The following is a 23,542-nucleotide window of genomic DNA, read 5'->3' as shown; positions in this document are numbered from 1 at the left end:
AACCTGCAAGGAAAGTAAAAACGGGAAAGCCAGCTGGAGCAGGAAGAGTTACATCCCTCACGTGGGAGGTGGCCCAGAACAAGAGTGTCAGAGGGGAGAAGTCCTAGAAGTTTCAGTCCTCGGTTTTAAGGAGTGCCCATGGATTCTTCTGAATCTGGGACAAGAGAAACCAGACAGTCCTTCTGGAAAGGATATTTGAGACCCTACAGAGCAAAACTCATTAGAAACTTCTCATTCTGAGGGGCGCCTGGGTGGCTCGGTCGGTTAAGCGTCCGACTTCGGCTCAGGTCATGATCTCATGGTCCGTGAGTTTGAGCCCCGCGTCGGGCTCTGGGCTGATGGCTCAGAGCCCGGAGCCTGCTTCAGATTCTGTGTCTCCCTCTCTCTCTGCTCTTCCCCTGTTCATGCTCTGTCTCTCTCTGTCTCAAAAACAAACGTTAAAAAAAAATTAAAAAAAAAAAAGAAACTCCTCATTCTGATTGTGATGGAGTTGACTCCACCAGTGAGATTGGGAGTCGCTGTGAGATGGTGTCCCTGTACGTGTGGCAGAAACTCACACCGTGGCCTCCTTCACGAAGGGATCAAAGAACTCTTTATAAGTATCCTCAGAGCCAGGAGATGCTGACGAGCCCCCCGAAGGAGCCTTGAGGGGCCCCAAGCCACATCGAATGCCATTCACATACTGGGGAACTTTCCTGTTCAGCAGAGAAAATCATCCGAGCTTGTATCTGGCAAGTCAGAAGAGCGTTGGCCATGTCTCCAAAGTGAGCTGCCTCCTGGATGCTGAAAGAATGTTGCCCTTTACGCTGGTTCCAGTGGCCACACCATCCGCTGCTACAGTGTTAAGACGGGAGAGTGTGTGCAGCAGCCTCAGCTACAAGAGGAGTTCTCTGCCTTCGTTCTAGATGGTGAATCCTCTCTGTGGGACAAGCAGGTAGCACTGTGGTCACCTTCAACGTGAAGAACAATAAATGACTTGAGATCTTTTTTTTAAGGTTTATTTTGAGAGAGAGTGTGCACTCACGCAAACAGGGGAGATGCAGAGAGGGAGGGAGAGAGAGAGGACCTTGAGTGGACTCCACGCTCAATGCAGAGCCCAACGCGGGGCTCATTCGCATGAACCGTGAGACCATGACCTGAGCCACGATCAAGAATCAGACACTCAACCTCCGGAGCCACCCAGGCGCCCCACGACTTGAGATCTTTGAACGCTGTGGCCCTCGGGCTGTCAGCTGTCTTGCCACAGTTTAGGAAGGTGCCCCAAAGGTGCTCATGGTCAGGCCTCACATTCTGTAGCATTAAATGCACGGAATGGATTCCTGCCCTGTGTCCTCCGGAGGGCCCCAGCAAGCCGAGCTTTCCGCGAAGCGGGTGCATGACCTTGTGTTCAGTGGCTGCAGCCCTGATCAGTCCACCCATGCCCAAAGCATCCGTACTGGTGACCGTGTGTGGGTCTGTGAAACTCACGATCTCACCGAGAGTGTGTCGGACCCTAGGAACAGCGATGGTGACCACTTACCTGGAGAAATGTGTCCGTGTCTGTGAGTTACGTTGCCACCGGCAATTGCACGTTCATGGAGGACACAAAGACAAGACTGTGTGCACGACCTTCCCTGGAAGTATGATTTATACTGGCTGATACGACGCCAGCATTCAGGCTGTGAGGCTAAATCCGCCGCAAAATTTCCGCTGTCCGTGGCACGGTTACGCGCCGATGTTCAGCGTGTGTAGATCATTCAAAACCACATTTGCTCGCTGGCCACACGGATCCAGGTGTTCAGACCCTGATACGTTGCTGGAAGACGTGTGATGCTCTTTCCTGCTGCTGGGAAAGGATCCAAAGAGGCTGAGCAACATGCTGAGGATATGGGGATAACACAGAACCGGTTCAGGAAGCTTCTGGCCTCCCGTCTTGGGAAGAGGGTTCCAGCCAGCTGTGCCTCCAGTATGAGTCTGGGCACCTGTATGGGATGATAGGTTACACTGCATGTTCTTCCTGGAGGTCTATCAGACGTAAACAGATTCTACGGAACGACACTTCCCCGGGACAGCATGGAATATAGCAATTTAGGCTACTGGTATTCTCCAGATGTTTATTAAAGATACAGATCTTAATTGGTTAAAAAAAAAAAATAAATGGGGTGGACAGTTGGGGAGGGGGAGATTTTTTAAAAGAAGAGCAGAGCACCCAACTCCGATTGAACTTGACCTTGACTTTGGCCTGGCTCACATATGGAGCCCTTGCTGTTTGGGAAAACAGCATCCATTTATTACTCAGTATAAAGATCAAGAGAGCATTAAACGCATCTGATGGCTGTTTCTATAGCTTGGAGTTAAACATTGACTCCAGTTGGTCAAGGCCGCGAGGGTGGCCGGCCTCGTTTCAGAGGCAGAGGGCTGGGCTGGACTTCCCCACCGTGCCGGCTCTCCTGGCTGTGCTGTGTCATTCGTGAGTGAAAATGCCGGATGGTTCAGTATAAACGTTTCATTTCAAAGACCGGCGCAAGATGACGTGAACAGCGTCACTTAGACTCGGAGCGTCTGGGACAGGAGAGGTCAAATGTTCAGCCTAGCCGCCTACTAGCTGCGTGACCGTGGGCAGATTAGTTGACCTTTCTGGGCCTCAGTGTCTGCTTCCGTAACATGGGAGCAATCGCAACATCTACCTCCCAGAGGGGATTCAAGCTTAAGTGAGGCAGTCCGTGTACAGTGCTCAGGACGAGGCCCGGCACGCAGAGTCACATGCCTCTCTGCTCATGTGACTTGATGGAAGCGATCCCAGGGAATTTAAGTTGTGCTCTTTCTTCTCATGGCTTATGGCACTATATATTATCATTAGGAGAACATTCTTTGTATTGGAATTTGGCTATTTTCGTCTACAGGAGGTCAAAGTTGAGATAGTGTAGGAAAGGCAAAAGCATTGGACCTGGGTTCAAATGTGGGCTCTGCAACTCACTAGCTGTGTGGCCTTGGGAAAGTTGCTTCACCTCTCTGCTCCTCATCTATAACCTGAGAACCATCACTCGAGAGGGCTGTGGATGGATTAACACAGATGGGAGATGGGAGTCTGCCTGCCTAGCACGCAGTGGATGCTGAATCTGTGTTTGCTACCCCGTCTCCCCTTGTTTGATAGCACGAACCCAGCAAACGTACTGGGCTGTGGTTTCCAGGATCTCTGCCCAGAGCCCCTGGGCCCTCTTCCTTCCACACCCGCGAAGACTTGGCACATGGAAGGAACCAATGCAGCTCTCGGTACAGACCTGCCTGCCTGGCACCTGGCCCTCAGCTTCCCCATCTCGTGCCTGACCCGTCCCCAATCCCCAGGGACGGGTTCTTGCCCTCTCTCCACTCCCCGCCCTGCATCTGCCTGCAGCCTCGGCATCGCCATACTTGTAGCTCCACAAGACCCCACTCACCCCGTCATTCCCCTGAGACCCTTTCAGCTGCAGCTCCCACTGGGACCTGCTTCCGGGGCCAGCATTTCCATCTTGCAGACTCCAGGACATCTGACTGCCGCAGCATGGCGTCAGGACACTTTCTGGAGAAGGAAGAGAGGACTTACGTGTCCTCATTGGAGGATAACTTGCAAACTTTGAACTTTGCACTCTCCCCCTTACTGGAAACAAAGCAGGATCAGCACCAGTTAAGAACTGTTTTTATCCAGACACACGTCCCCGTGTTATGCAGGTCTAGCTGGAATCGGTCTTGACCTGTAGCCCTGAGTTCTGGCCAAGGAAGAAATAAACAGCTTAATGTAAAAAAGAAGTCATCAGTATGTTCCACGACCTTTTAGCTCTCTGCTAATGGAACAGACTCTGGAGGGACTCCCTTTTCATGTTAAGATCAAACAGAAGACAATAAAAGCCGGCTGCCTCATGCCTTGAAATAAGGGCAGCGTTGGATTTTAACTGGACTTTACATTCACAGGGTTCCATTGTGTTACATAATTAATTCAAAAACCCTCTTTGATATCCAAAGCAATTATGGAAAATTAAGAATGCATTTAAATAGGTTTTTTCATATCATTGCTTTGTGTAGCTTGGCACACTGTGTGTGTGTGTGTGTGTGTGTGTGCATGTGTGCGCACGTGCGTGACAGAGAGGGATGGAGGGAGAGACCTATCCTAGAATGGTTCTTTGCTTCTCTGAGTTTTGGTTTTCTCTCTTATGTAAAGGAAACGATAATACAGTGTCTAGTTACTCCCCAGTCTAATGGAAGGTGCCAAGAAAGAGGAGGGAACATTTCCCAGTTGCCACATATGTCCTGCGAAGGCCAAAGATGAGCAGGGACGTTGAAGGGATCTCTGGGGGTTACTGACGGTTAGTCACCCCACACTTAACCATGGTGGGTTCTCCACAGTCGTCTTTAGTAAGGGATCAAGCCTGGGGGGCGCCTGGGGGGCTCAGTCAGTTAAGCATCCGACTCTTGGTTTTGGCTCAGGTCATGATCTCACCATTGATGGGAAAGAGCCCTGCATTGGGCTCTGTGCTGGCAGCTCAGAGCCTGCCTCGAATTATTTCTCTCTCTCTCTCTCTCTCTCTCTCTCCCGTTCTGCCCCTCTCCCACTCACACTCTCTGTCTCTCTCAAAATAAATAAATAAACTTAAAATAAAAACATTTTAGGGGCGCCTGGGTGACCTTAAGCGTCCGACTTCGGCTCAGGTCACGATCTCGCGGTCCGTGAGTTCGAGCCCCGCGTCGGGCTCTGTGCTGAGCGCTCGGAGCCTGGAGCCTGCTTTGGATTCTGTGTCTCCCTCTCTCTCTGACCCTCCCCTGGTCACGCTCTCCCAAAAATGATAAATGTCATTTTTAATTCTTTTTAAAAAGACTTGGGATTAAGACTGTCCTTTACTTCAGCAACATGCTGAGCTCAAAAGCCTTGCGGGTCTAGCCTGGGAACTCCCCTCTCTACATTTATTACCATGCAAAAGTGTGAAATGGATCTCAACCAAATGACTTGTACCCAACACTTATTTTTTTTTTTTAATAAAAAGCATCTGTAAGTGGGGACCACCTGTATTGAGCCATTTGATTATTCACTCCCAGGTAATTTCTGAATGTCACAACTCGGGGCACAACTCACGGCGAGGTGATGCTGGCATCCAGCCAAACATCCTCCAGGGCACAGGACGACCCCCCAACAGAGTTATCTGGACCCAAATGGCAGTGGTGCTGCTGAGAAACTCTGGTCTCTATGTACTTTTGGATATACATTTGCATACGGATTAAATTTTGACAAAATTTGGGTAGTTTTTATAATCTGACCTTTCACATGCTAATGCCGCGGGCATCTTTCCATGTCCATAAATATTCAAACTGCCCACCTCAGTACCATGAACAGATACCTGATGTTCCTTGTCCACGAAATGGTGGAACGTGTCATAGTCTGTTTAGCTGCCCTCTACTGTTTTCTCTTTTTGTTAAAAGACAGTACTAGGATGAATATTTTAACCTACATTTTTGTGTACTGGTCCCGTCATTCTCTTAGGATGAACCCTGAAAGGAGATGCCTCAGTCGAAAGGAATAGGAAGGCAGCATCAGCTGGTACTCACGCCAACGGGACATGAGAATGCCTGTTTGCCTGCAACTTCACTAGCACTGGGCTTTCCTGTTTTTTAGAATCCTCAGTGTTTTGGTGGTGCCCAGGTCTGGCCAGACTCTGTTTGTGGGTGGTCTGGCTCAGATGGGGTTGAGGTCCTGGCATGGCTTCCGTTGGGGACGTTGGGCATCTGTTAGGGCAGAATTCTCATATCTACTGTCCCAAGGGATCCTCATCATCTTTCTTTACTGCCAGGCTCCAGACACATCAGTCAGGCCGCAGCCAAAATCGACGTCGAATTTGATTATGACGGGCCCCTGATGAAGACCGAAGTCCCTGGGCCTAGATCTCGGGTGAGTTGAGCACACTTGAGTGGTGTTCTTAAGAACAGAGTGAGAAGGGTCCATGAGGCAAGAACACAGCCGAGCTTAGAGACCTGTATTCTTAGCTGCTTTCAGAGCGCTTACCACTAGATTTCCAAGACATTCTGCCATAACAAGTCAAAGAAGGCTTCTCAGAGGAGATGTATCCGTTATTTGTTGTCACAATACTGCTGTGTAACAAACGAGCACAAAACCTCCGTAGCATACAGCTTGCTGCTGCATCTAGGGTTCACTGGGAGTTAGCCAGGCAGCTCTGGTGGGTCCATCTATGTGCCTGTGGGATGACTGGCCACTGTGGGATGATCTAGGCTAAGCTTGTCTTGGCCAGTGCAGTGACGTGGCGCTGCTCCATACGTCTCTAGCATCCTCCAGCAAGCGGGGCCGGGCTCGTCCTCATGGTGATGGCAGAGGTGACCGCACGAGGAGTCTCATGAGGTCTAGGCTCCACTCCGGTCTGCCACCACTCCTACCTCATTCTCTTGACCTTGAAACCAAGTCAGATGGCAATGCTAGATGGTGGAGGGCGAGGATAGCAAAGGCCCTTGGTCTTGACCTTGAAGGATAAAAAGGAAGAATTCACCAGAGTAGTGCATTCTGTTGTAGACCTGGTGGAGAGAGGTGTGCAGGGTGACAGGACATGGCATATGAGACACACTGGGTAGCTCTGAAGCCCTGGAATAGATGTTATTGTGTGAGATGGAAGAGGCACAAGACGAGTCTGATGAGGGAGGCTGGGACTTCTCAAAGATACTACAAAGCCTGCATATTACACACTTCAGGAGGCTGATTAACCTTGACTCTATGTTGTGATGTACAATACTGTTTCTAATGTTCGCACCTAAAAAATAGCAGTGTAAACCTTTTTAATACACGCTGGCTTTTTTCTCTGCAGATTTTGCAGATTTTATCCGCTTTTTTTTTTCACTTTTTTTTTATCACTTTTTTTTTTTATCCGCTTTTTTTTTCACTTTTTTTTATCACTTTTTTTTTCACTGTCAGAAGATGCCCCTTTCATTTTTTTTTTTTTCAACGTTTATTTATTTTTGGGACAGAGAGAGACAGAGCATGAACGGGGGAGGGGCAGAGAGAGAGGGAGACACAGAATCGGAAACAGGCTCCAGGCTCTGAGCCATCAGCCCAGAGCCCGACGCGGGGCTCGAACTCACGGACCGCGAGATCGTGACCTGGCTGAAGTCGGACGCTTAACCGACTGCGCCACCCAGACGCCCCACCTTTTTGAAAAATAAGATCAAAACAGAGGAAGGCAAACCATAAGAGACTCTTAATACAGAGAACAAGCTGAGGGTTGCTGGAGGGGAGGTGGGTGGGGAGATGGGGTAAATGGGTGATGGACATTGAGGAGGGCACTTTTTGGGATGAGCACCGGGTGTCCTGTGTAAGCGATCAATCACTGGGTTCTACTCCTGAAGCCAAGACTACACTGCACGATAACTAACTTAAGAATAAAAAAATTAGAAAAAAAAAAAAAAGAAAGAAATTCAAAAGAACATGTATATAACTTACTGAGATGAAGGTGAGAGTTTAGCAGTTTTGTGGGCACAAAAGTCATTTGGCATCTATATCTTCCAGCAACAAGCAGAAATGAATTTTTTAGAAGATGACAGTGCTAATTATAATTACTACATACTCCTTAACCTACCGTGTTTCTACGTGACTGTCCATTCTTATCAAAACTAACGTAAAAATGTTAGTTTCTAACTAGTGTTCTAATAAGTTTCTGACTTGTTTCTTCCAGTCTTCATTTCCTTGTGAAGACTCCCATGTCATGTAAAACTTAAATTTGTATGCTTTTCTCCTGTTTAAAAAAAAAAAAAAGATAGGCCTTTTGTCATTGCAACCACTTTATAAATCCAGAAATCTTTGTATTAATGCAAGTGATTGTTAGTTAGTGTTTTGCTAACAGAAGGAGAGACTTTTTCATGCATATTTCTATGGAGGAGGGGCAGATTTTCATTTCATAGTGGAGAAGTACCTGGAATAATTTTTTATATTCTTGTCATTGCTATTGGTTGACTTGAGGCTGGATTATTTTTAGAGATTAAATACTTGTAATAGCAAAGCAACTAGGTCCCAATTCCCAATTCATAATTCCCAATTTCTGTATGTACATGTGGTTTATGGAGTGTTTAGATTATCATTACAAATCGTTCTTTGATGTGCAAGTTTCTGTTTTCAGTTGATTTTATATTTTCTAACAGGGTGTTAAAGCCTTTTTCCCCCAAAATAAAAGGGGAACCTATGCTTTTATGAGCAACAGATAAATCCCATTTGCTTAAGTTTTTTTTTGTGTTAAATATTTTAGTTTATTTTATTATTATTTTCCAAGTTGCTAAATCCCTGCTATCCTGGTAATGTAACTGGCAGGAATAGTTTCCTGCCAATTATTTATATTAAGCAATTTTTAAATATTTATAATATTGTTGGCTAATTGACTGTGAAGTTATTGGTATAAGTGGTGGGGGAGGGGGAGATGCCCCAAGACCTGGGAAGATATGAAAGACTTGAAGCTAGTTGGGCAAGAGTGTGTCCTTGCTCTAATGCTTTGTTATTCTTGCCTGCAGGAGTTAATGAAACAGCTGAATATGATTCAGGTAAGTGAGGATGAGCTCACCCTCCAAGCTTCTGGGTTATGACTTAGCTGAGAGACACACTTCCTCTGTGCTGGCTCTTTAAAAACAAAAAAAATGCAACTTTGTTCTAAACCTTTTTTGTTTTTTTGCTTCTAATTTCCCTTGTGAGTTCTTCTTTGACTCATTTGTTACTTATGTGGTGTTTAATTTCCACTTTTTGGTGAGCTTCTCCTTTCTGTTACTCATTTCCAATTTCATTCTGTTGTGGTTGGAAAATATATTTTGTGTGAATGCAGTCCTCTCACTGAGGCTTTTATATGGTCTGTCTTGGAAGATATTCCCCAGGCACTTGAGGACAACGTGTACTCTACCACTATTGGGTGGAGTGTTCTGTAAAAGTGTCTGTGGGATCTGTTGGTTGAGAGTGTTGTTCCAGTCCTGGTTCCTTGTTAATCTTCTTTTTTTTTTTTAATTTTTTAATGTTTATTTATTTTTGAGAGAGAGAGAGACAGAGAACTAGGAAGGGCAGAGAGAGAGGGAGACACAGAATCCTAAGCAGGCCCCAGGCTCCAAGCTGTCAGCACAGAACCCAGCGCAGGGCTGGAACCCACGAACCACAAAATCATGACCTGAGCCGAAGTGTGACACTTAAATGACAGAGCCACCCAGGCTCCCCTTCCTTGCTAATCTTCTGCCTGGTTGTTCTATACACTATCAAAAGCCAAATATTAAATTTGTCAGCTATTCTCTTATAACTATATTTTTCTTATATGCTGCCCATTTTTGCTTCCTGTATTTTGGGGCTCTGTTATTGGGTGCTTACATGTTTATAATTGTTATATCTTCTTAGTGGACTTCACCTCCAGAAGCATTTTTGTTTCTTTGTTTTACAGGTGATTTTGTCTGATTAGTATAAACCATTTCAGCTTTCTTAGGATTGCTGTGAGAATCATGTACCCTTCTCCATCCTTTTATTTTCAACATATTTGTATCCTTGAATCAAAAGTATGTCTCAGGTAGACAGCATATAGTTGTATCTTTTTATCCAGTCTGACAGTTTCTCATTTTTTACTGGGTTGTTTCATGTGCACACAGTTAATGTATTACCTATATGGTGGTATTTACATCTTCCATTTTACCTTTTGTTCTCTATGTGTCTCATATTTTTTGTTCCTCTTTTTTTACATTCAGTGGATATCTTCTAATGTACCATTTTCATTTCTTTCATAGTTACTATATATTTTTCAGTTTTCTTCGTGGTTGCTCTAATGCTTACCATGTACACCTTAACATCAGAATCTTCTTCAGATTTATTTCTGAACCTTCTGTTGCTGTGATATATAAAACACATACAGAAAAATTCATAAAATACTAACTCACAGCTTAATAAACCATTATAAAGCAAACCATTCATGTAAGCAACCAAATATACCCTCTGTGTGACCATAGAATGGACAAAACATGGCTTACCTCACCAGTTCAAGCTTCATCCCAAAAGATGGGGAGTCTAGGGGATTGTAGCGATCCTGAACCAGTCTCTACTTTCCCCAAGAATGCAGATGCTGTGCATTTTTTCTGCAATTACGAAGAGAGCCGAGGCAATTACCTGGTCGATGTGGATGGCAACCGGATGTTGGACCTTTACTCCCAGATTTCCTCTGTCCCCATAGGTAAGAGCTGGGAAATCCACCCTTGGATATATGTCCTCTCTTCGTTAGTTGTGGCCGTCCTGACTTTAGTTGCTCCCTCCAGCAGGCACATCCCTGTGTGTTGCCAGACTCTTTCCTCAAGGGCAGAGAAAAAGAACAAGTCATGGGTAGAGGGTCTATCATAGGGACTTTAGATGTCTTCTCTTATTTATTCTTCCTGGAAAACCCGCAAGGTGAGTGTGTATTAATACCCCCGTTTTGTTGATAGATAAGCAAAGCTCGGAGAGGGGATTGATGCAGCTTGCGGGGGAAGCATGGCCAGGACGTGAACCCAGGTCTGCGGGACCACAACCTCCAACGTCAGCTGTCTTAGGTCTCTTGGAAGAAGAGCCTGAGGCAGGGGTTCTGTGCAAGTCGCTTATTAAGGGCACACTCTCAGGAGACTGGGGAGGCAGGGAAAGGCTAAGAAGGATGAGGTTTCAGCCAGAGACTAGCCACAGCCTGATCCCACAGTGGGGCGTGGGGGGTGGCTCTGGAGCATGAATTGCACCCTAGAGTTGGTCCCAGACTGTGCCAAAGAGGCTGGCCTTTTTGTACCCAGTGCTAGTCAGTCATTGCCCATTAGCTGCCAGAAGGAAGCACGTGGCTCATCTTTTGGGCAAAGGAGCTTCCTTTCACCAAGGGCAGATTTCCAGAGAAGGAGGTGGCTGGAGCCATTCCCACCCCCCGCATGGGCAGCCAGGAGAGGGGTGGCCGCCTAGTCAAGGTGAGCGGTGGGGGGCCACGGCCGCGTCTGCCTCACCAGGTTCGCCTCCGGGCTCGCTGCCGGAGGAGGGCGCAGCAGACGCGGGGGCGCATAGGGCTGACTCAGACACACAGGTTGCTGCTGTGCTTAGTGGTCTGTGGGCTAAGCGTCTCGTCTGGTGAAGCCTATCCCTTGGTGCATGATGCCAGCCCCTGTTTATTTCCCGTTAAGATGCAATTAGACACTAAGGTGACTTGTTCTTTTTGGGAAGCCTGTCATTCAGAGATGCTTTGGCCTCTGAAGGTGTTTGGGGTTCTGTGATTTGCACAACCCGGTCCGTGCTGTGTGTCGGAGTGGAAGGGCCAGGCTGTGGTTCTCAGGGTCAGATCCCGGTTCTGCCATGTATCGGCCACGGGCTGCAGGCCATTCTCTTCCCAGCTGGCTCCTCCCTGCACCCCCCCCCCCAAGCCCCTGAGGGCCTCCCTCACTTTTCAACCCCAGCCGGCCGCCAAACGTGTGGGGTCCTGGGGAACAGGCCGGCACAAGTTGGGAAAATACTGGGAGCTGGGAAAGTTTTCTTGTGGCCATTTTCTTCCCCTATCTCTAGTTTTTGATGGGATTTTTTTCTAACTGGTCACTACTGGGGATGTGCCAGATGCCAGGCACATTGCTAAGCACCTTACACGTTATCCCATTGGACCCCTGCAACAGCCCCATAACATCGGGCCTTTCATCATTGTCTCCACCTTGCCCACGGGGGCCAGGTTTCAAGAGGCCATGGGGTCTGCCCAGCATGTCCGGGGAGCCCAAGGATTTGAACCAAACAGTGTCTGCCTTCTAAGTTTACTCCTGTGATAGCCACCTCGCAGACGGCCACCCCTGCCCTGCAGTGTGGGGGTCCCACGGCTTTGAAAGCTCAGGCGTGGATTTTCCTGATCCATATGGACTGGCTTTGCTCTCATCTCTCCTTCTGAAGCCACTAAGACAGTCTGCATCTGTGACTTAGTAAGATTTCCCTGAACTGGCTTATCTACTGAGGCAAGAAAGTCGTAAACACCCAGGCAGCACAATAAAGAACCAGAACTGAAAGCCTCTGGCCACAGTATAGTTGGAAAAAACCCACAGAAGCCTGCTTCCTTGACTAACAGACACCCTGCAGCTGTGGGCCCAGCAGGCCAGGAAGTTGGGTGGGAGATCAGAGAGGCTGCTCACAGCTCTGTCCCCTGGGACACCAGGTCCCCTCCCCCCACCCCCCCCCAGGGCCCACCCTCCTCCCACCAGGCAGAGTGAAACCACAAGGCTCTTCAAGCCCCTTCACTCTGCGATGCCGCAGAGGAGAAAGTCTGCCCGGGGTGACACTGGGGCCTCCCCTCTCCTCTGAGCTTGCTAGCCTCCTCTCCTCTCACAGGCCAGAGCAGGCCCCAGGGCGGGCCTCTCTCCTTTCAGATCAAGTGTATCTAAACTAAAAAGTGAGTTCGTTTAAAGAAAATAGGTCTCTCCTGTTGCGAAGGTTCCAGACTCTCGCCGTGTCACAGATCCCCACGTCATTCATCGTTCACCTGGTGTCCTTTGAGCGGCACGTTTGGCCACTGCCTTGGAGGGTCTTCCAGTCTGGTCTGCTGACCTCTGTGGCCCCCGCACGCCCCCCACAGACTTGGCCATCCCGCGGGAGTCACAGCCAGCGTTGGGAACGAGGAACAGAAATTAGAAGCACAGGCTTTGAGGCTGGGGCGCTCTGGCCCCAGTGAGTTTCCCTCCTTTCCGATAAAGGCTCCCACTGACAGAGTATCTCGGGCTTTCTCTTGGTTTAGGGCTTCTGGCGCGTGTTAGGTTGCTTTTGGGCCTGGAGATATTGAAGCGTCATGGTTAAGATTTGTGCGTTGGTGTACATTCACGTGCGGAGGGCAAATTCATAGCAGGGCAGTTGCTGAGTCAAAGGGTATCCTAAGCCCTTTCGTGCTGGGCAGTCGAGGCAGCGGGGCTCCAGGAAGCAGCAAACGCACAAAGGGTCAGGCGTGCATGTCACGGGGTTGCAGACTGCATCATTGACGTGCTCGGTTCCTGAGCAAACGGGTATTGCGATTTGACTCTAGCAGCGGCCCTGGGAAGAAGGTGAGGGCCACGGTTCATCACACTGGCCCGGGGAAGCACTCCCAGCCCCAGTCCTGAATGTGCCCTAACCTTGCGTTCACTGCCTTGTCTAAGGTTCTAGCCCAGTAGGGCTCACACCCGGGTTTCAGGATCGACGAGAGAATTTGGTGAAGGTTTCTGGCGGCAGCCTGAGTGATTCTAAGTCCAGAGGTCTGGGTGGACCCGAGGAGTGGGTCTTGTTGTCTGCAAGAGATAACAGGGCCCCTTGTGAAGGGAGGGGCAGGCTGTGGGGGAGGGGCACAGGGACCCTGTGTGCCGTGTGGGCCTCTAACCAAGACCCTAACCGTGCCCCCTCTCCACAGGCTACAGCCACCCCGCTCTCCTGAAGCTGGTCCAACAGCCTCAAAACGCGGTGAGTCCCGGGTTACACAGTGTTCATGGAGATCCAGAGTGTCATTGGGCAGCCTTGGGAAATACCCCATTCACTCACTCATTCATTCATTCATTCCACAAATGTTTATTGAGCACATACTATATGCTAGGCACTTGAAATGCCTTGGTGAGCAAAGCCACACAGTGCCCACTCCCACAGAGGCAGTAGGTAACCACACAGGTAAGTAGCGACTTGCATCCCTATTAAGTGCTACAGAGAGAGGCAAACAGTGCTCTGTGGGCGCGAAACACTCACGGTGGTGACAACGGTGGACATTTTTTGAGAGCATAATATGTGCACCACTTCACAGCTGTGATGTTGACAAGTCTGCGAGGCAGGTTCTGCTGTCATCCCCATCCTACAGATGAGGACACTGAGGCACAGAGAGGTTAAGTATTTATCCAAGGTCACACAGCAGGAGGAGGTGCTGGGAGTTAAACCCACAGGAGCTGGGGGTTTGGGGGATTGCGGGGGGCGGGGGGGTAGGGAAGGATTCCGAGGAAGTGACCTTTCAGCTGAGATTGAAGGAGGAGGTGCCTCCAGGGCCCCTGCAGGGAGAGGGGAGAGGGTGGGAGAGCAGCTTCGAGGCGGAGGAGTAAAAGAGGACAGCGTGGCCAGAGCCAAGCCAGAGGGACCTGACAGCGTGCAGATTTAGGGACCACACAGGCTGATGTCAGCCTCGGCACTGGTGATGGTTACAGAGGTGGTTCTCTGCGAGGGTGGGGGGCCTCCAGTGCACCTGCTGGCCTCACCTGCTCGGTGCCAGCAGCATCCCTCTTCAGCTCTGAGAAGCAAACCTGTCTGCAGACATTGCCAGGTGCCCCTAGTGGAGCGGAGGGGGTGGAGGGGCCCCGAGGCGAGCACCCCTGCAGGAGAGGGGCAGGAAGTCGCTGATCAGTCACACTGGATATAACCCGCGCAGAAGCGCGCATCCCTTCCAGCCCCGAGCGCACTGCTCAGTGAGTTGTCTCAGTTCTGCTTTGTTGTCACTTCCGTAAGGAGCCCTTTTAGACACGATTTTCCTAATTGTTCCCGCCGTCACGCAGTTTTAATGCCGCCACATTTCCTGTTACTACCGTCGCAAATTACCGCCGGCTTAGAGGCTTGCAACAACACCCGGTATCTTGGCACGGATTTTGTGGGCCAGGGGTCTGGCGGGCTCTGCGTAGGGTCTCACAAGGCGCACAGAAGCTCTTAGCCGAGGCTCTGGGGCAGAATCTGCTCCTGTGCTCATGCAGGTCTCTGGCACCTCGTTCTCATGGTTTCCGTGCGGTCCCTCCGTCCTCCAGCCAGCAGTGGCCGGTCCTCTCTGCCTTCCTCCTGTTTCTGCTCTTAGCCAAGGGCTCATGTGGTTGCACTCAGCCCACCCTGAAAATCCAGAACACTGTCCCCATCTGAGCTGATCAAGAACCTTAATCGCATCTACAAGTTCCGGGTCCCGGGATGGGCAGAAATTGTGCCATCTAGAGCACCCCTCTGCAATATGGTAAACGCATACCGTGTAGACGGTTGTGCTCCCCACACCACAGGGTGGAAGCGGTTTCTCACCCCAGTTGGGAATGCATGAATTGCACCTGGTCTCCCCACCATGCACCCCTGTCCGGATGCCCTTCCCCTAACGGCAGACGTGCGTTTCCTCCGTTCTTTACCCGCATACATGGAACCACAGCATGCGTGGTCTTTATCGTGCCCGGTGGCTTGTTTCCCTCGAAGTCCATCTGCGGGGTCCATCCTTGTGTGTGGCCGCAGACTGTGCACTCTCAGGGCTTCACGGCCTTCCATTGTGTGCACGCACTGCCAGGGACCACCTCATCCTACTGCCGACGGGCCCTTGGGCTGCATCCTTCTAGAACGTCGGAGCACGTGTGCTCCAGGGAACACGTGCGCTCTGGGGAACACGTGCATGCGCGGCCACGGGACTCAAGGCCAAGCCACCCTGCTGCCCATGGCCGTGCGCGCACGAGAGCGGCTTCAGCGGCGCCTGCCAGCGTCCCCAGCTGCTTGTGGACGTTCCTGCCCCCAGTAGCGTGTGAGTTCCGTTGCTGCTGCACATCCTCAGCCACACCGGTTGTCCTACCCAGGGTGGCACAGGGAGTGTGAGTCCTAAAAAGAGAGGAATCTAAGACAGCAGGGATTGGGGGGGAGGGGGGGCAGGGAGCATTGGGAGCCCACTCCCCGAGCTTAAAGCCCCTTGTAACTGGCAGAGTTGAAAAGAATAGGAAAGAGCTACATTTCCCTTCTCACAAACGGCTGTGCCCCGCTGGGGAGGGGGTTGGGGACGCACAAATTCAGGAGCTGCGGGAGCAGAAAGGGCGTCCCCCTCTGAAGGTCCCCCTCTGAAGGTGCCTGGCGAGGCCGCTGGGGAGGCTCCGCGGGTGTGTTTACATCCAGAGCCTGGCTTTGTTTCGAAACGTTGTGCGGATCCCAGATGCCTCGGCAGTTGGTGCTGGGAAAAATGTGTCAACAAACATGTCACACACATTTGCAGTGTCAGCTGCCTGCAGAGGCAGAATCATCCCTGAAAACACGTGACTTCGGGGATTCTGATTTCAGGGATGCCCTGCCCCCACCTGTCTGTGCCAGGAACCTGGGAGCCGCTTCATCCTCCCTTCCTCCCACCCACCTCTCAACCCTCACCCTGTCGGGACCTGTCCTGACCTTGCGTCTTCCCAGTGGCCCCTGTGGACCGGCCCCCCCCACCCCATCAGGCCCACGCTCACTGCCTCCAAACTGCACCCGCGGCCCCCAGAGTGCGCCCCACCTCCCCCGCTTCAGATGCAAAGCCCTTCGCGGTCTGGCTCCTGCTGCTTCAGCCTCGTTTCTTGACATTTGTTCAGTCATCGATTATTGATTGAATACCTACTGCGTGCCGGGCACCGTTCTGGGTGCCGGCGAGGTCACGGTCTAGATCGATCGGGACCACAGTCCCTGCTGACGTCATTCTGCTGCAGAAGTCTGGGCTTGGGCAAGTGAAAGGAGCCCCCCGGCACGGTCTTAGAGAAGCCGGGTGCACCCAGGGCATCAGGCTGGGGGACCGTTGGCCGACATGTTGCGTCTTCCAAATTCTTGGCTAGGGGTGCACTCACTCGGTGATGATGGTAATTTGCAAGTGGAGGGCAGGGTCCTGCCAGGCCGTTGAGGTCCCGTGAAGGGGCCGATCAACCCATTGGTCCCCCAACCATGCCACCCTCATACTCCAACATAATTATTTCACGTGGCTGCAAAAATGAAGGCATGACCCCTGGATCCAATTTCTGGGCTCCAGTTACAATTTCTTACGTCACCAGGGTCACTCGTGACAGTGCCCACAATTTGTACGGTGATCATTTATCTGTACGATGGTCAGTGCACAGTCATTGCACTGAGTGATGGGTGCAGTCTGACGTCCGTGACATGGGGGAGTGTGGACCTGGTCAGGTAAGACACGTGCCATCACCGTGACCCCCAGGCCTTTCCGCCTTCCTGACCATTCGGCTAGACTAAGTTGCTGCCTCAGCTTCTGCTCTGCCGTCTCACTGGCTGCCTACAAGCACCAAGGGAGGAGCCCCCATTTTGGCAGATAAGGACTGTGAAGACCAGAGAGGCTAAGTGACTTGCTCCAGGTTGCACAGCCGCTTAAACCAAAGCCCATCCCCTTCACACTGCACTTCAGGACTGCTGAGCCTGACAGCAAAGCTTCTAGAGACCTGTCCTTACTGGATCCCACTACCCAAAGTCCCAGATACCTTCTGTTCTTAATGTCACACTTTGTTGAACAGGAACACCACCCCCACATCTTCCGCGGTCCCAGATAGGCAGTCAGGCGGCCAGCCCGCCATCCCAGCCGTCCCCTCCGTGAGCTGCTTCCCCCGGACCCGGTGCTGGCAGTTCGCCTCGACCCTGGTCTCACAGTGAGTTAGATTTCTCAGGAGTCGCAAGGAGGTGCCTGCAAAGGCCCCCACAGGCCAGCCAAGTCTCTGGGTTGCACCAAGCAGACTCGGATCCAGATGCAGCATCAACATCTACAGGCGGATGCTGCCTGCAGGTCGGGCAGAGGATGGAATCTGAGGTCAGCAAGCCCACTTGGAGCCATGCTTCTGCCCCTTCCTTGTCTGTGTGACTTGGGGCAGGTAGCTTGACCTCTCTGCTCCTCACTTTCCCCAGTTCTACAGCGAGGAGGGTTACCGTCCCCCACTACTTACCCTAGACTCACCCATGTGGTCACAAAGCAGAAAAAGCAGCATGAATCTGCCCCAGCTTCTAGCAGTCCAAGGCAAGTTCCAAAGCCACCAAGGAGATCGCATTCTGGGGCCTTCTGACGCAGTGAAGCCGCTATTCGGATTTGCACTGGGTTTACTGCACTGATTATGTCCAGGAGAGAGGTACCCGAGCAGTCTCTAGGCCCAGTCAGTGCCTCCCACTTTTGACGGGCGATTCGGCTGTGGGCTAGTTTCAGATTTACACAGCAGGTGCAGAGACAGTTCCCACCTGTCTTTCCCCAAGTTCACCCAGTGCCCATACCTCCCTCTCCGCAGCACCTTTGTCAAAACTAGGACATTAACGAGGGCACGTTCTGTAGTACAGACCGCATTCAGATTTCCCCACTTTCCCCAGTAATGCTCATTGTCTGGCTCCGGGATCCAGTCCAGGGTCCCACATTGCGTTTGGCACAATCCGTTCTTATAACCAAACCCACCTGCTGGTGATCTTCCTTGTTTTTTGTTTTGTTTTTTTAAGTATTTTATTTATTTTAATTTTTAAAGTTTATTTTTTCTTTTTATTATATTTTTATTTCTTTTTAATTTTTTTAAATTTTGTTTTATTCCCCCCCCCCAAATTTACATCCAAGTTAGCCAGCATGCAGTGCAATAATGATTTCAGGAGTAGACCCACCAACGCCCCCCACCTATTCAGCCCATCCCCCCTCCCACAGCCCCTCCAGCAACCCTCTGTTTATTCACATTTAAGAGTCTATTATGTTTTGTACCCCTCCCTGTTTTGGTATTATTTTTGCTTCCCTTCCCTTATGTTCGTCTGTTCTGTGTCTTAAAGTCCTCATATGAGTGAAGTCATATGATATTTGGCTTTCTCTGACTGACTCATTTCGCTTAGCATAATACCCTCCAGTTCCATCCACGTGGTTGCAAATGGCAAGATTTCATTCTTTTTGATTGCCGAGTAATACTCCATTGTGTGTGTGTGTGTGTGTGTGTGTGTGTGTGTGTATACACACACCACATCTTCTTTAGCCATTCATCCATCAGTGGACATTTGGGCTCTTCCCATATTTTGGCTATTGTTGATAGTGCTGCTATAAATGTTGGAGTGCATGTGCCCCTTCTAAACAGCATCCCTGTATCCCTTGGATAAATGCCTAGTAGTGCCATTGCTGGGTTGCAGGGTAGTTCTACTTTTAGCTTTTTGAGGAACCTCCATACTGTTTCCCAGAGTGGCTGTACCACATTCCCACCAGCAGTGCAAAAGAGATCCTCTTTCTCCACATCCTTGCCAACATCTCTTGTTGCCTGAGTTCTTAATGTGAGCCATTCTGACAGGTGTAGGGTGGTATCTCATTGTGGTTTTGATTTGTATTTCCCTGATGATGAGTGATGTTGAGCATTTTTTCATGTGTCTGTTAGCCATCTGGATGTCTTCTTTGGAGAAGTGTCTATTCATGTCTTTTGCCCATTTTTTCACTGGATTTTTTGTTTTTTGTGTGTTGAGTTTGATAAGTTCCCTATAGATTTTGGATACTAACCCTTTATGTGATATGTCATTTGCAAATATTTTCTCCCATTCCGTAGGTTGCCTTTTGGTTTTGCTAATGGCTTCCTTTTCTGTGCAGAAGCTTTTTATTTTGATAAGGTCCCAACAGTTCATTTTTGCTTTTGTTTCCCTTGCCTCCGGAGATGTGTTGAGTAAGAAGTTGCTGTGGCCAAGGTCAAAGAGGTTTTTGCCTGCTTTCTCCTTGAGGAGTTTGATGGCTTCCTGTCTTACATTTAGGTCTTTCATCCATTTTGAGTTTATTTTTGTGTCTGGTGTAAGAATGTGGTCCTGGTTCATTCTTCTGTATGTCGCTGTCCAGTTTTCCCAGCACCATTTGCTGAAGAGACTGTCTTTATGCCATTGGATATTCTTTCCCGCTTTGTCAAAGATGAGTTGACCATACGTTTGTGGGTCCATTTCTGGGTTCCCTATTCTGTTCCATTGATCTGAGTGTCTGTTTTTGTGCCATCCTCCTTGTTTACCATTGTGCAGACCCCTCCCAGACTCTTCCTGACCCGTGCCCAGGGCACTCTGGACCTCGAGGGGGAAGACGGCTCTAGTCTTATTCCATCTGCACTCCCATCTGTGTCTTTTCTGGAATGATGGACACATGTCATTATCCATTTGTGAAAACCCATAGGATGTACTACACCAAGAGTGAACCCTTATGGACAGCTGTAACCTTTTTAAAAAACACCATTTTAGGGCCACCTGAGTGGCTCAGTTGGTTAAGTGTCTGACTCTTGACTTCAGGTAAGGTCATGATCTCACAGTTGCGTGGGACCAAGCCCCATGTTGGACTGTGCTCTGACAGCACAGAGCCTGCCTGGGATTCTCTCTCTCCCTCTCTCTCTATCTCTACCTCTCCCCAACTTGCACCCGCACTCTTTTTCTCTCTCAAAATAAACATAAAAAAGAAACCCACCATTTTATACTCCTGAAACCAATACTACATTATATGTTAACTAACTTGAATTTAAATTGAAAGAAAGAAAGAAAGAAAGAAAGAAAGAAAGAAAGAAAGAAAGAAAGAAAGAGAAAGACTATTTGACTAGCCGCAGAACATCTCTTGAGTTAGCGTGCTTCAGTTAACTTAACCTGATGTTGGCATTTTGAGTGTTTCTCTTTTTTCAGGCTACCTGAATAATTAGATGCATAACCTTTGTCCATGGTGGAAATTGTTTCTTTAGAGGAGGTGGAGAAATGAGCTTAGCCGGGTCAGAGTATGAAATGCTGGGAGCCTCACCCCACTGAGGTCAGCGTCTCCAGAATTGAATGCTATCCTTCAGCCTCGCTTTAAAGCAAGTATTTGTGCACCAGCCATGGGGAGATTTGGAGCCCTTGATCCTGCGTGGGCCTCTGCGTGGGCCCTGTCGTGTGGGCAGCCTGTGATTTGAAGCCAGCAGGCAGGTCCCGGTTCTCTCCAAGAACGCAGCTACCTGAGTGTGGGACTGCCCCTTGGCCAGAGGCTATTTTAAGGTAATTTCGGCCAGGGCCGCCTGGGTGGCTCAGTCAGTTAAGCATCCAACTCTTGATTTTTGTTCAGGTCATGATCTCACAGTTCTTGAGTTCGAGTCCCATGTCAGACTCTGCACTGTCCACTCGGAGACTGCTTAGGATTCTCTGTCCCTCCCTCTGTGCCCCTCCCCTGCTCTCTCTCTCTCTCTCTCTCTCTCTCAAAATAAATAAATAAACTTTAAAGAAAAAAAAAGATAATTTTGGCCAGCATTTTAAAGTGAGGTGATTTCCCACTAAAAGCTGCATTTCCCTTTTCAAATTTGGAAGCCCTGGCTCCCTTGGCCCAAGTTCCTGCTCTGAAGTGACAGTAAGGGCTGACCGACCCTTGGCCAGCTAGACAGGTTGACCTCAGTGGCCACCATGCCCCCCTCCCTTTTGGGTTATCAGAAGCAAGTGTCCATTTAGAATCAGGCGTGCACTGTTGATTTCCTTGCCGAGGTAGATACATCTCTGGACCCACATCGATCAAAATTAGAATAAAACATCAACATGTAAGGAGTCAGGTGATCTTTCTAACATTGCTTTTCTCATACTCAACCCATTCCACTTCTGAAGGGCTGCAGCCGGCTCCTTGATCAGACTGCTCTCCTAAGCCCTGCTCTGGGTAGAAATTCCGGAGCTGGGGCGCCTGGGTGGCGCAGTTGGTTAAGTGTCCGACTTCAGCCAGGTCACGATCTCGCGGTCCGTGAGTTCGAGCCCCGCGTCGGGCTCTGGGCTGATGGCTCAGAGCCTGGAGCCTGTTTCCGATTCTGTGTCTCCCTCTCTCTCTGCCCCTCCCCCGTTCATGCTTTGTCTCTCTCTGTCCCAAAAATAAAATAAACGTTAAAAAAAAAAAATTAAAAAAAAAAAGAAATTCCGGAGCCACCACTGCCTCTTAATGCCCTTTTCCCCAGTTTTTTCAAATATAATTCACATGCAATAAAACACATCCTTTGTGCTGTATAGCTCTGTGGGTTTCACCAAACACACAGTCATGTAGTCGCTGCCAAAATCGAGGCACACCCAGACACCCGCATTCACAGCAGCACCGTTCAATCGCTGGGAAGGTGGAAGAAACCAGAGTGTCCATCAGTGGATGGAGAAATAGATTAACAAAGTGTGATCTATCCATGCAGTGGCATATTACTGAGCTCCTAGAAAGGAAGGGCGTTCTGACACCTGGTACAACATGGATGAACGCTGAGGACATGATGCTCAGCGAAAGAAGCCAGCCTCCAAAGGATAAATGCTGTGTGATTCCACTTTTATGAGGCATCCGGAGTCGTCAGACTCACAGAGCCAGAGAAGTAGAGGGTGCTTGCCAGGGCTCGGGGGAGGAGGGAACGGGGAGTTAGTGGTTAATGGGAACAGAATCTCAGTTTTGCAAGATGACAAGGTTCTGGAGGTGGATGGATGGTTGCACAACCATATCCTTAACACTACTGAACTGGACGCTTAGAAATGGTTCAGATGGTGGGCGCCTGGGGGGCTCAGTCAGTTGGGCATCCCACTTCCGCTCAGGTCGTGATCTCACTGTTCAAGACTTCAAGCCCCACGTCGGGCTCTGTGGTGACAGCTCAGAGCCTGGAGCCTACTTCAGATTCTGTGTCTCCCTCTCTCTCTGCCCCTCCCCTGCTAGTGCTCCCTCTCTCTCTCTCTCTCTCTCTCTCAAAGATAAACATAAAAAATAAATAAATAAAAAAGAAATGGTTAAGGTGGTGGGGCGCCTGGGGGCTCAGTCAGTTGAGCATCCGACTTGATTACAGCTCAGGTCATGATTTCACAGTTCAGGAGTTCGAGCCCCGCAGCAGACTCTGCTCTGACCATGCGGAACCTGCTTGGGATTCTCTCTCTCCCTCTCTCTCTGCCCCTCCCTTGCTTTCACGTGCGCATTGCCTCTCTCGCTCACACTCTCTCTCTCTCTCACTCTCTCTCAAAAATAAATAAACTTAAAAAAAAAAGAAATGGCTAAGTGGGTTAAAATTTTATGTTACCTGTTTTTTCTTTTAACCACAATTTTTAAAAATATCCAAACAGCAATTCATCACCCAGACATTACCCCAAGCCCATTTGTACTCAGTCCCACCCTAGCCCCTGGCAGCCAGGAGCTGTTGTCTGTCCCTATAGTTTTAGCTTTTTCAGAATGTCCTATGAAGGGGACCATACAGTGTGTACTCTTTTCCTTTTTTTAATGTTTTATTTTTATTTTTGAAAGACAGAGCGTGAGCGGGGGAGGGGCAGAGAGCGAGGGAGACACAGAATCCGAAGCAGGCTCCAGGCTCCGAGCTGTCAGCCCAGAGCCCCACACGGGGCTGGAACTCACAAACCCCGAGATCGTGACCTGAGCCGAAGTTGGACGCTTAACTCACCCAGGCGTCCCCAGCGTGCAACTCTGATTCTGGGCGCTTTCACGCAGAATCGTGACCTTGAGACTCCCGTGTTCCTCCACGTTACTGCGTGTCAGCGGATTGGTCGCTTCCGTCGCTGCTTGGTGTTCCGCAGTGTGCAGGGACCAGTTTACTTATCTTTCCCCAGCAGAGGGACATGTGGTTTGTTTCCAATTTGGTGCAAATAAAAATAAAATCCACTGTAAACATGCACATACGTTCACGGCTTTGTGTGGACGTGTGCTTCCGTTTCGCGTGGGTAAATACCTCGGAGGAGAACTGCCCAGTGATGGGTGTGTATGTATGTTCATCCTTGTAAGAAACAGCCCTGCCAGCTGCCTCCCAGAGCCAAACTTGGTTCCCTCCGGCTGTGACCGAGGGTTCTGGCGGCCCTGCTTCCTCACCCATTCCTCCTGTCGTCCACTTTTTGTTTTTTAGCCATAATGATGGGTGGGCTGTTAAAATGATCATTACAGTTCAA

General features: G+C 49.7%; 1 protein-coding gene across 3 annotated transcripts in view; it reads left to right on the top strand.

Annotated features, from left to right (window-relative positions):
• The window catches only part of ABAT (4-aminobutyrate aminotransferase), an 89,647-nt gene that overhangs the window by 50,679 nt on the left and 15,426 nt on the right, over positions 1-23,542 (top strand). For all 3 annotated transcript variants that reach the window (XM_045460607.1, XM_045460608.1, XM_045460609.1), the window contains 4 exons: positions 5,796-5,893; positions 8,506-8,535; positions 10,067-10,184; positions 13,362-13,411. In XM_045460607.1, the coding sequence (XP_045316563.1) occupies positions 5,796-5,893; positions 8,506-8,535; positions 10,067-10,184; positions 13,362-13,411 (296 nt within the window). The remainder of the gene's footprint in view (positions 1-5,795; positions 5,894-8,505; positions 8,536-10,066; positions 10,185-13,361; positions 13,412-23,542) is intronic.

The sequence above is a fragment of the Leopardus geoffroyi genome, chromosome E3, assembly GCF_018350155.1.
Source record: "Leopardus geoffroyi isolate Oge1 chromosome E3, O.geoffroyi_Oge1_pat1.0, whole genome shotgun sequence".
Lineage (NCBI taxonomy): Eukaryota > Metazoa > Chordata > Mammalia > Carnivora > Felidae > Leopardus > Leopardus geoffroyi.
Note: the sequence above shows the minus strand (reverse complement) of the source record. Positions and strands in the feature narration are given on the sequence as shown.